Here is a 13,490-nt window from a genome sequence, read left to right on the forward strand (position 1 = left end):
TCTTTGGACCCTGAAAAAAAACAACCATGAGCTGAGTGGATAAAATATATCTACTCTGCTGAAGTAATGCAACAATGATCCAAGTACAAAGGTTTGAAAAGTCTATTACTTTATGGTAGAAAACATATAGTGAAGACAGCGTAATTATCCAACGCTCTTTAAAAGTCAGAGCACTCAATGGCGGCTATTAGTGGCACAGTGAGACAAGAGTAGCCATTCTGCCCAGACCACGGCCTCCATCCCTCATCTGTGATGTTGTGATCTAAATAATTACATATTTTTTGTTGCTGAAGTACCAGAACTTCTGCTCTAAACTGCTATCATCGACAATCATCACATTTAATTCAGAAATTCCATTTTATTAAGGAAACATTCTGCCAGAGTAGTTTTCTTTGCTAAAACACATCAGTGTAAAGTACAGTTAAATAACTGATGATGCAAAGCTTTCACAATGACACAAAACAGGGCAAAGCATCAGTTGTTTTCTTATCAATACAAGAATAGACTGCCTATTTCTTAAATACAGTGATATTTGCCAAAGGATCAAAATAAGTCATGCATTTTCAGAATGACTAATAAAATATAGTTTTAATTGTCACTTTTTTAAAACTTTTACTTCTTGGTGTTCTATGTTTACAAAAAAAGGTGTTAAATTAAACGTGAATATGAAAAAAATTACAAAGACAGCCTGAAGTTATACACTGACAAGCTATTCATGAAGAGAAGAGAGATGGAAGTACATGCTATCAACTTTCACTATGACTATGTTTACATGCGAGTGCTGGTCCTGAAAGGCCACTTCATCCAGATTAAGGTCTAAGGTCGTTATGAAAGAACTCTACTGTATTGCACTGTACTCAGCTGGAAAGTATCAGTGTCCGGATCAACTTCAATTCACAGAATCTCATTCAAAGCAAGACCCAAACTTGGGATTCTTCAGTAAAACCACAGACAACAATGAACAACTTCCATGTGAGGTTTTGGGAGCAGGAATAGGTTTCTATCATCTACATCTTTGAAAAATCCTTTTGGTTTTGATGCACCTCACCAATAATAATGTTGAGGCAGTAAATGACTTTGGGACATATAAAATCCTCAAGTGGATTTTTTGTGTTCCTGCAGTGATCCAGTATATTTCATAGCCAAGGGCTCTCAAGATTATCTGGTTCACTGCAGAACTGTACAATAAGTAAGCTTTTAAGTGCTGAGTGTTACACGCGACTGCTAATGCACACTTTGCCTGTTGTGCACCACAGCAACAAACATAATCACCATCTTAATACAAACCAAAGAAACAGCTTAATGTAACATAAACTTCATCTAATTCACATCCATAACTTTAGGATACTGAATTCTACTACTACTGCTACTCAGCAACTTTTGAAAAGCAGACTTAACAACACGTTTTTCCCCTGAGAGATTGTATCAGCTCACCCAAATTCCACAATGACACAACAGTACTTGGGGTGATGAATGGAAGAAAAGCCATTTTCTTACAAGCTGTTATTTTACGGAAAATGTGTTTCATATCTTTACTTTAATCAGCAAAGTGGGTGGCAGAGTGTTTAGTGGTAACTGTGGCCTACCCCAGCTTCCTCTTGAAACATATGGAAAAAAGTGATGTATGAATGTATAATTAAATGTGGCCTGTAGTCTAAAGACTTTGAATATGACAGCAAGTTTTGATATTAGACAGCTTTGAATCATAGTATGACAGTGTGACAATGAAAGAAAAAGGAGCAAACTATAAAATGGTCTTCAGTTTTGGTTAAAATGCTGTAAAGCAGTCTAAAGAATGATTCCAAAACACTTACTAGGCCAGCAATCGGTGTTGGAAGTCTATTGATTTTCTTCACCAGTCCAGGTCTAATTGAGCTCAGCAACCTGACAAAAGACGCATAAAAAAGAAGAGTTGTGGCTTTAAAACTTCTTTTACTGACATGTTGACTTCAATACTTCAAAGCATGCATTTCAAAGATGAAACGTCGCTAGAGCAGAATGAAATAACTGCAGGCAAAATACATGAATAGGTTTAAACTGTGGGTGTCTCTACAGAGAAAAGAAAGGGGAATTTAAAGGGATAAAGAAACATTTCTAAAACTCCCCTGTGGCGTCTGGAACATCTATAACGACGACGCATCCTAAATCACAGTGGAGAATCGTTTCTGCTCCTTTCACCCACTGGGACCTGTTAACTAGTTCCAGTAAATGTTATATCACAGGGAAGCACACATGAGTAGGTTTGTCTTGGTGCTGTCATCTCTCATCAGACCCATGCCGATGCGAAACCTTTTGGCGGGAAGTGTACAGTACATTGCATTCCTCAAACTCTGCCCGCTTATCAGCCATGAACAAGCAGTTTCAGCATTCCCGCCTCTCTCTCCCTTCCTCTCTGTCTCCAGTTTCATCTTTTGTGCGTGTTTTCATCAGAGGAAGCGCTGTAATGATTCTCCTCTAAAAAGGAAAAATCCGCCCTTGGATACGAGGTATTAGATATCAACAGTCTTATGGTGTTCATAGTATTTCAGCAGGTATTTTGAGATGAAGTGCTGTAATTTAACTTTTCAGTGAACTCTCTTTCCCTCAGCATGCCTCATGTACTCCTACGTTAAGTTGAAGATTTCCTGCTACACTGTATATTTCCAAGAATAATTCTGAACAACCCCAGGAGAAGGCAGTTCTTAATCCTACCTACATGCCAATATATTAAGATGTGTAGGTGGGGAGAATGAGTAATGGCATCAGAGAAGACAATATTTTCACTCTGAAAATTGCCTGGAATGTGAATGTTTGTCTGCTTTTTTAAAATGTAAGACTTTGTTTATAAACATGTTTTGGGGGAAATGGTTTTCAAATCCCACTGTGGCTTTGATGGAATTATTCAAACTTATATGCTGGGAAAAGAGGCCCACTTGTGTCTCCTGAAAATTTCACTTTCAGCCATTAACATGGTTGAACTGTGAGAGACATGTCATCTATTATCAAAACAAAGGCACAGTCAAAAGAAATCTAGACGCATAAACAAATAATCTTATGAGTGTGTACAGGGACATTTCCTAATTCTTTGAATATCAGGAAAATGAGGAAGAGGTTGGAGAGCATTTAAACTGATTCAATCAGGTCTCTTCTCTACCTGAATTATATGTAAATGAATTACTTGACTGGTTGTGCAGTTTTGGGGCCAAGAGGATGTCATATGCTCCAGTAACCAAGGACTCACAATTTTGATCACAGCTCTTGCCAATGACCTCTATAAATGCACTGTTTCAATGATCCCCAGTCTGTAATCAATCTGCTACAGTGGCTACAGTCAATCTGTAGCCATTTACTCACAAGATTATCCCGGACATTGCACGACTTTCCATTTCTCCGACAGCATCTGTCACTTTATCTCAGGACTTAATAGGGAAATCTTATGATGCCATAGCAATACTTGCATTGCCACTTTTAATCCAGCACAAATGGCTAAATTAGTCTTTATTTACTTGGTTGTAATTTCCCCCCCTTTTGTCAGTCACTTAGAAAGCAATGAAGGGCTTTTATTTTTGAGACTTACAGTACTACTGCACGTCTAAATATTCCATGATTTCCCAGAAATCCCCAAACCAGTGGGAACACTGGTAAATTGGCTCTGATATCTGTATTCACAATAAAGACAGCACAAACGCTGGGTTTGTGCAACACTGGCAGCAACTGGGACGTGGAAGAGGAAAGCGCAAGTGCATGTGAGTGTTTTCAGTCTCGTTTCAGCACCTCGACTCAATATGAGTGGGTATACCAGTTCAAGAGTCAAACTAGACGACAATTGAACCGGACACCAGTCGTTTTGATCACTGGACCACACTTCAAAGTACTTGAAACAAAAACCTGCTTGACTGCTAAAGTTCTTTCTATTCACTTTAAATAATGTGTGATTATTTTACGTTTACCAACCAGAGCATTATGATACTGAAACAAATACAGTACCACTATAAGTATTAAACCAAACAGCATATGTACAATTAAATTACAAAAACATTACAATGAATTGGTAAGATGACTAATCATTGAAAACTATTCAAGAATAATAAACGTACAAACCAGAGATGTGTAACATTCTGCTACTAGATTACAAGAAAAAAACAAAACAACAACAACAATAACAAATATAGTCACAACTTACTCGCACAGTAGTATTCCATTCTCTAAACCTCCTCGGAAATCCTTCTCACCAAAACATCTTCCTGTCACAGCCTGCAGATGGGAGTAAAAGGATTGAGTTAGCAACATATAACATGTAAAGAGGGCTTCAGGTTAAAAGAAAAATTAAGAATGAAAAAAAAAGTGCACCAAAAATTGTGTTTAGTGGCATTCACTGCTGAAAACCAAAAAGCAACACTTATCAGCACACCTTTTAAATCTTTCTTTGAACTGGATAGATTGTGTGGAGAGGTGCACAAAGACTTCTCGGACATATATCAAGTCCCTCTCAAGTCAACAACGCTAAACGCTAACAAGCTTGACATAAGCTGCAGTCATCCCAGCCAAGTGGCTCTGGCAGGCTAATGTGGTGGGACAGGGGATTTATCGGGTAATAGTTGGTCAGACCCTCTGAGGAAAAAAAAGCTGCCAGCTTGCATGTGAACAACTACTGTACATCATAAAACATGCATTTACTTGGACAAATATTGCACCAGATATGTATGAATCTCAGATGTGACATTTAGTTTCAGTTACTGTGAGGATGGTTGTTCCTTACTGCAAGAGATTCTGGATTCTATTTTAAAGCTCTTAAGTTTTTTGAGCTACTTTTATGTGTAAAACTGGTCAAGGACAAACACATGCGTGCATTTTGCACAGACAGACAAATAGACAGATAGATAAAATACAAGCAATCTTATACAATACAATCTTTAGTGCAACTCCAGTGTTGAAATAATTACCTCCAAAAATCTGCTGTTGCGAGACTTTTAGGACCAAGCCTACTTAAAATCTATTTATTCCCACAAACGCTGGCAGACAGTTGGTGTAAAATGAGGAGACCTCTTTAGAATGCTCTTTTAAAAGCCAAAACAATTACAAGATTAAATTTCCTGAGAATTTCTTTCACATTTGTTTGCACAGCTGTGGGGAAAAGAAAAAGCGTGGAGATGTAGAGTATCTGGCCTGGCTGGATCTTTCTGTCAGCTTCTTGGCTAGTTTGGGAACCTGGACCTCTTACAAAAGAAATGGACTGCTGTGTGTCAATGAGTGGGCCGACAGTAGGCCTCATTTCTACGAGAGGCGTGATGTTTGGTGTTCAGGAGAGGCAGATAAAGAGATAAGCAGTGAAAGGAAAGTGGCAGAGAATTTATCACTTTGCTGACATTTAGCTATTCACTGCCACTATTCCATACTGCAGCAGCACTTATGAACAGGCCATTGTGTGTCTGGTGTTGACAGCACAAAAGCAATGAGTGAAGCCTGAGTGTGAGGCCTAAAAGTCTGCCTTACAGTGCAAACAGATGGTTCACAAACCCACACTGCAACGGACCTGCTCTGCACAAAGAACTAATATTTCTTGAATTAAACATGAATCGGACAAAGGTCTATTCTAAGAGTTAAAAGTTTTTTTCTAAAACATGTGTTGTGCCTAGACCCTCTTTACAGACATACAATGCAGGGTAGGGATGCATAAAATGCAGGATTATGTGCCAGGAGACCAAAATTTGGACCTTGGTTTTACTTTTTCTCCCCCACTCACTGTTTGATGTCGTTTTTACTCGCAGGTTAGGATTAGTCACTAACATCTACTTGGTAAGGTTTAGAAAAAAATTACAACATGTTCCTTTAAAAGCGTAATTCCTCTTGTGCAAGTTGTGTAAGTGAGACACAGGGAAACTCAATCTTAAACTTAATCTGCAAGCAGGGAATAGAGCCAGTTTGTTATATTTTATTTGATTAACCTGCACAATAGCTGATGTGCAATATGCAGACTTGTATTTGCATTATTTTTCTTACAAATACCTAACAAATAAAAAAAATTGTGGGAAAATGGCACCCCACAATAGTGTTCATGGGTTGGATGTCATTATCTTTAAACTTAATTTGCACTGCTGTATAGTTTATGGACATACAGACAAAAAGAGCAGCCAGTGTGCACCTGTGTGTTTATGCACCAGTGTGCATAGATGTGTCTAGGACCACACTGTGTCATAATGACATGCCCGCACACACGCACACTGCGATAACAATCCCATAAATGGTCTTGCAGTTGGAAACAAGATACAACATGTTATAGAATGAGGTTCTGTGATCCTCCTACATGCATTTTGTTCCCTCTATATACAGCCAGGCTAGCTATTTCTCCCTGTTTCCAATATTTATTATTATCTGTTATAAAATTTACAGAAATTAGAGTGTTTAGAATGGTCACATCTAACTCAGGAATAAATCAAATAATTCCCCAAATGTTAATTGGTTTAGTCAAGCAGACGACTATCGATGTACATTTTCTTCATTGACTGCCAGTAGTAGTTGGAGTCACTTTGATTCAGGGTAAAGTTACCTTGCCAGAAAATTGTCTTGGCTCTTCGTGCTCATGCTTAACTTAAACAGTAAGATTAAATCTATTCCAAAACCACACCAAATAAATATTTTATAACACAAAAGATTCTTTTGTGAGAGATTTTACAACTAGAGGACAGCTAAATGATCCCACTATTAGCTAATGGCATTTTCATCCTTTATACAGTTGAGAATGAAATTTCCAGGTCTTACAATACTTTGTAACATACTGTAGTGTTGTGCATGAGAGATTATCCTTCCCAGGGGATTAGCGTTACTGAATAGCAATCCCAGGTTTCAGCACATTAAAAATAGCATTCCCTGGTTTGGTTCAAGACAGCAACATTTCATGGTCAGTGGACTAGACAGACAAAAACAACACAGGCCATTATTCTTTAAAATAAAATTTAAAAATAACTTTCTATGCTGACTTATAATGTCCTTACAGGTGGTATTTTAGGATTTCAGTGGAATACACATAAACTATCATAATTTCATGAAAAAAAGAAACAATGAAAAAAATGTTTAGAACTGTACGTGAATATTAAGCTTTTTTGCCAAATCCAATAAATCCCATATTTCATTTTATTGGCCTTTAGTAGGTCAAAAATCCTCGGTGGAAACCAGTGTCTCCAAGGGTAAATCAATTAATATATTGCCTTTTGGGGTTCATGCACATTAATATCAATTACATGTTTGACTTCTTGCTACAGAAAGTTCCGAACTGTAGAAAATGTAAAGGGTTTGGTATCCTCATTATCCTGCTTTTCAGTTTGGCAGTGTCTGCACACAAGCCAAGGACTTTGATTCATGCACATCTGTGGCACATCTGTTAGAAGACACTCCTAACTCCTCTGTGACCCAAGGGAATTCTTGACTATACCATTTGAGCAAAATACAAAATCAAATGGACATATTAGGTAAAATACTTGTTGATAATGGGCATACCAGTGGTGACATTAAAAATAAATATCATTATTTATAATAAGGGGCTAGCTACCTGCGTGGCCTTGCATCTCTGTTGCATCAGCTATTAAAATGTTATTACCTGCAGGTTAAATATAAAGACAGAAATCTACAAAAGAAAATTTCAAGTGGGCAATAAAGATTTCAACAAAAACATTACTTACAGCAACTATAATGGAAAGACTAATACCACAAAAACTATTTCCTGATCACAAAAACAAATATTCCGATGAGAACATTTCAAATTTAAAAGCTGTCAACGCAAAGATAAAGCTGTAAAGACCTGGAAGGTTCTGGATATGAATGTGTTTTCTAACCCCTTCAGGGTCATGTGAGGGTATTCAATTAAAAAGAGGAATTTGTTGCCTTTGTTGTTTTCAGTGGAATGTCGCCCACATTGTTTCACACACAATTGAACGTTGTTGATTTGCTTTACTTTCCTTCTTTTCACTTCCTTTTCCTTCAGAAGCCCTTCATGTGTCCAGACCAAACTAATTCTCATGGATTCATGTCTAGAGCACCCATTACTATTATTCTTACATCAACAAATAAAAGAAGTCCCCGTTGGTTTGGAAATGCATGAATGAAGCTTGCAGAGTCAAACTTTTGCCAAATCAAGTATCCCTGAGGGAGCATTGGTGTGTGAATCTATTTTTTACTTTAATGAAACGATTTCTGAAAACGAATACCCAATAAAAGGCTAGCATGGAAACTCCAAAGAGACTTTGCTTTCATGTTCTGAGAGATAAAACATGTGAAGTTAGGAGTCTCCTCCACAGTTAAATCATATCTGACGGTGGACCACAATTTCAAAACAATTTACTAAAAAAATATCGCCAAGAAAAGTGAAAAACTAGGAACGGCAGTCATAACAACAGCTATATCAAAGAGCCTTCCATCAAACCATTGAGTCTAAGACCATCAGTGTTGGCTCCCTGTCTGAACCAGATAACTGCAATCCTTCCACTGTGACTGTCATCCAATGAAAACAAAGCCATTGCAGTAATCTCAGAGGCCTTGCTTTGGACCACTACCTGTCCCAAATTATCAAGTAATAGCTCAAGATTTAAAGAGAAGCTGTTTTTTGTGACTTGTAAAAGTAAAACATTACTTACATCAGGACCCTTGGGCAAAGTGTTATCGGCCTGTTAAAGAGCTGAAAGCTGCTAGCTCAGGGGCTGGTGAACATAAACAGAGACGTGCTTCCAACCCACAGACTGCTTTATAACCACATGCCTCCTTTGTAGTCAAACACATTCTGCTTCACAGGATGTTGCCTTAAGTGTGTTGCATAATCCTGGTGGATTCCAACACTGTGTGTTCAGGTCCAAGAACACATGTAAATACGTCTTCTGGCCTAGGGCCGGTAATCTTGTTAATTCAACTGGGCAGGAATCTATCCTAATCTGTAAATGCTTCTGATTAACAGAACAAAGGCAAGAGTATGTAACCTAGCAATTCACTAAGAAGTGCGGGAGGAACAGAAATAAACAATGCTGCTGCGTGATTTGTGAAGTCGAGTGTCTTTTCAAAGCAAGCGACACAATAAAACCACTCAATGTGTTCAGTACTGGAGAATCTACAGTAAATCAACTTTCCAGTTCAAGACAAAACACCATCTTGGCACAGAAATGGAGCGTAAACTGCCAAGTTTTTAATATCATAAAAAGATAAAATCTTGCCTCTGGCTTTTTTGAAAATAAAGGACTTGATAAAAAAAGGGAGATTTCCAAAGACAATAAATAAATAAATACATTAAAAAGGAGTGAAATTACGAACAAATGACTGTTCATAAGAGGAGACTCTCTGGCCGGAGGTACCCAGTCTTATGGAGCCTCAAGAAGTTCACCCAAATATAAGGAGTGGTATCTAACTATGATTAGTCATCCAGACCTTTTCAGTGCCTCCCGCCACTGCCACCATCACAGGGATCCTTCATTGTGACTACAGAGCCTTCACTCTGTGCACAGTGTGTTGGCGTTTGTATAAATGGGAAAGAAAAGGAACTGGGAAGTTGATCTGGGGTCGGGTTGATCTGAGCAAGCTAGGTTAATTTCTCAATAAGCACTTTTACTTATGTCAAATGAGATGAGTCAGCATTTGTGTATATTTTTGTGCACTGTTTATCCAATGGAGCACAATATGTGAGTTTTTTTAAATTGTGAAAATTATGTTGAATGAACTCTGAACTTCATACTTTCAAACAAAAAACAAAACATGTCTTTAGCATTGAGCCAACAGTTAGCTGACAGTTGGAACATATTTTATCCCACATAAAAGACATTTTGGACTAGCTTCTAAGACAAGAGATTATAACTACATAAAGTATTATCTAGAAAAACCATCTGTTGTATTTAAGAGAATGAAGTTCAAGTTTTATGTGACAAAGTATGGAAAGAAAATCTATTTATCAACATATCATTAGGGATTTGCTAGAAACCACCATTTTTCAGTGTAAGAATGAGCTCCAAATCCTGTAACAAAGTAATTTCCAGTTAGCAAACTGAGGTACTTAAGGTATTTGGGGCCCATGTGAATCTGGAAAACGGAATACCGTGTCCATCTTTGAGCCCCATGCCTAATCTTTAGCATACATCATGAGGTTTCTATGAGTTGGCAGAGGTTTTATAAGATTTGGGATAATATTGGATCTTGCCTCTGAAGTTGACATGGCAGCTCCCCATTAAATCACAACAATCATCAGCACATCCAGCCTTTCTTCATGTTAGACTGATCTGGAGACAGCATCACCAGATCCAGTTTGCAGAGCAAAAACAGCCAGAGGGATGATCAAACAAGCATGTTCGCACAATCTAGCCCTAAATGCCAGTGACTAACAACAGTTTATCAACCGACACAAACACAGAGACCCCTATTGGACAAGACATCAAAAAGCATTCAGTGACCCAGGCTTCTACAAACCCATCAGTATATGTATTTGATGTCAGCATGTGTTTACAGGATGTAAACACCAAAGTTCTTTTTCCTTCTTTTTGGCAGGAGTTAAGACAAATGGCTTTGAGGAAGTGGCTAAAGTTTTTAAGTCAATTGAGCAAAGTTGGAACGGCAGTAGTGCTGCTGCCCAGCCTGGAGACAATGAACAAAAGAGTATTATGAAACAGGTATTAAGCAAGCAATGACAGTTAATAGAAACTAATTGGCATGTTATTATAGGAAATAGTAGAATCAGCACTGGAGTGCAACAGTCCAATCACAGAGCAGGAATGCTCAGTTTATCTGATAGATGAGTGAGTTTTATAGAGTAAAACTTGTGAAAGGCTGAACTGAACAAATGCAACAAAGACTGCTGTCAGAAGGAAAGCATTTAGGTACAAAACATCATTTAATTTTCAATCTCAAAGATAAAACAGAAAAAAATATGTGTGGGACAGCATGTTATGCAAGACCTTTGTACCACACGCCGTAGGCAGCAGCAATGAATTATGTTGATTTATAGTCATGCAGAGCACAATAAAGAGGGAACGGAAGGAATAAATAAAGTGTGCAGTTCAAGAGAAGGAAAGGAAAAAAAACACTGAAACAGACTAGTTAAACAGAATAGTTTCAAAAGTGGTAGGAATCACCAGACACACCACAATATGATAATATCACAATACTTCATCCATAATATGACATAAAAACAATTTGCTGAGTTATCACCTTTTTTCAAATTCTGTCCTTAAAAGTTAAACTTTGTCAGTATTGTTTGTATCCAATAAGAAAGTCATATCACTTCAGTTATTTATTTATTTTTTGCTGCAAAATTATATTGTTAAGAATACCAACACTGGCACTAAAACTTGTCATAAATATTGTTATAAGATAGAGTTTATAAACGCAAAGAGGTTGCAGTCCTATTTTTACTCAATGCGAATGTGCCTTTAGATTGGTCTGAATTGGAAGGTAGCTTTGTCAAGCTAAGTGTGTACACTGTTGGATGTTTTTTCAGTTGAGTCAATTCAATTTCAGATTTATTTATCTAAATATCAATACCCTGAATTGGATAAGTGGAAGAGGATGGATGGACGGATGGATGGGTGGAAATATTAAATATTTGGTGTCCCTGTATGGATACATTTCCCCCCCCCCCCCCCCCCCCCACCCCACCCCCAGTATGCAATAGATTTCCTTTTAAAACACAAACACTCTCAGCAGTACTGTCACATTTCAGTCCAAAGAGCACAAATGTTTCCAGGCACATGGTGGATCCTGTGAGAGTCATCTGGCGTGGGAAACCTACAAAACCAATGCTTAGTCATGTACTGCTCCTACTCAGCAAGACACACTGGTTTTCTCTGAGAAGAAGTTTCATCACATTAACATGTTAGACTGGAGCTGTCAACTGACACTCGAAGAGCAATCGTGGTCCAGATAAATATTTAACTACAAAACTAGTTTGTTAAAAATAAAAAAAAATGTGGTCAATCTCATGCTAAAGTGGAAACAGTAAAATGAAAGCTCACTCTGAATCCGAGAAAGACATTTTCTTGTGGTGGAGCTATAGCTACAGTTATAATAAAGTTTAATTCATGAATGAGGAGCATTTTTCTTTTTAACACAAATGGACAAACAAAACAATAAAAATTAACTACCAAAGACTGAAACTGCACATGAAACCAAAAATATATAGAGATCAAGGATTGACAAAAATGTACTGAAGAAAACCCAAGAGCCACATCTCATTTAGCATGTTTAATTTTGAATTTCTTGAGTACAATAAGTACAATTACAAAAAGACTGAACAAGTGTGGAACAAGCCTCTTCTCTCTAAAAAGAAGATGGCAGCATGGCTTAAGCTTGCAAAGTAGTCTGAGCTGAATAAAACCTTTCTCTGTCCTTTGGACAAAGGAGAACTTGGACATAATGCAAAGGACAATCTTTGGTGAAAGGTCCAACACAGCATATTAGCACAAACAACTCATACTGTACTTTTCAAGTACAGTGGTGAAGGGGCGATAATTTTGGCTTATTTTTCAGCCACAGGACCAGGGCAGCTTGAAGTTACCAAGTTGACCGTCTATGTATAAGAACTCTAGAGTTAAATTTAAGGCCATATGTCTGATAACTAAAGCTTGTCTGAGACTGTGTCATACAGCACGATCCTACCACAAACACCAAATCTAAAATAGTATGATTCATCTCTTTTGTTAGCCAAAGGGTCGCAAAGCCCAGTCAAAGTCCAGACCTCAACCTAACTGAAAAGCTGTGGTGGGCCCTTAAGACAGCTGTGCATACAGTGGGGCAAAAAAGTATTTAGTCAGCCACCGATTGTGCAAGTTCCCCCACCTAAAATGATGACAGAGGTCAGTAATTTGCACCAGAGGTACACTTCAACTGTGAGAGAGAGAATGTGAAAAAAAAAAAAAATCCATGAATCCACATGGTAGGATTTGTAAAGAATTTATTCGTAAATTAGGGTGGAAAATAAGTATTTGGTCAATAACAAAAATACAACTCAATACTTTGTAACATAACCTTTGTTGGCAATAACAGAGGTCAAACGTTTACTATAGGTCTTTACCAGGTTTGCACACACAGTAGCTGGTATTTTGGCCCATTCCTCCATGCAGATCTTCTCGAGAGCAGTGATGTTTTGGGGCTGTCGCCGAGCAACACGAACTTTCAACTCCCGCCACAGATTTTCTATGGGGTTGAGGTCTGGAGACTGGCTAGGCAACTCCAGGACTTTCAAATGCTTCTTACGGAGCCACTCCTTTGTTGCCCGGGCGGTGTGTTTTGGATCATTGTCATGTTGGAAGACCCAGCCTCGTTTCATCTTCAAAGTTCTCACTGATGGAAGGAGGTTTTGGCCAAAATCTCACGATACATGGCCCCATTCATTCTGTCCTTAACACGGATCAGTCGTCCTGTCCCCTTGGCAGAAAAACAGCCCCATAGCATGATGTTTCCACCCCCATGCTTCACAGTAGGCATGGTGTTCTTGGGATGCAACTCAGTATTCTTCTTCCTCCAAACATGACGAGTTGAGTTTATACCAA

At 38.1% G+C, this 13,490-nt stretch overlaps 1 protein-coding gene across 7 annotated transcripts in view; it reads right to left on the reverse strand.

Moving 5' to 3' along the window:
• LOC308408987 (LIM and calponin homology domains-containing protein 1-like) overlaps positions 1 to 13,490 on the reverse strand; it is an 83,953-nt gene that overhangs the window by 45,491 nt on the left and 24,972 nt on the right. For all 7 annotated transcript variants that reach the window (XM_080901485.1, XM_080901484.1, XM_080901483.1 and 4 more), the window contains exons 2-3: positions 4,163 to 4,233; positions 1,815 to 1,884 (exon numbers count right to left, since the gene is read on the reverse strand). In XM_080901485.1, the coding sequence (XP_080757611.1) occupies positions 1,815 to 1,884; positions 4,163 to 4,233 (141 nt within the window). The remainder of the gene's footprint in view (positions 1 to 1,814; positions 1,885 to 4,162; positions 4,234 to 13,490) is intronic.

This window comes from Rhamphochromis sp. 'chilingali' (assembly GCF_963969265.1).
Source record: "Rhamphochromis sp. 'chilingali' genome assembly, chromosome: 13".
In the NCBI taxonomy this organism is placed as follows: domain Eukaryota; kingdom Metazoa; phylum Chordata; class Actinopteri; order Cichliformes; family Cichlidae; genus Rhamphochromis; species Rhamphochromis sp. 'chilingali'.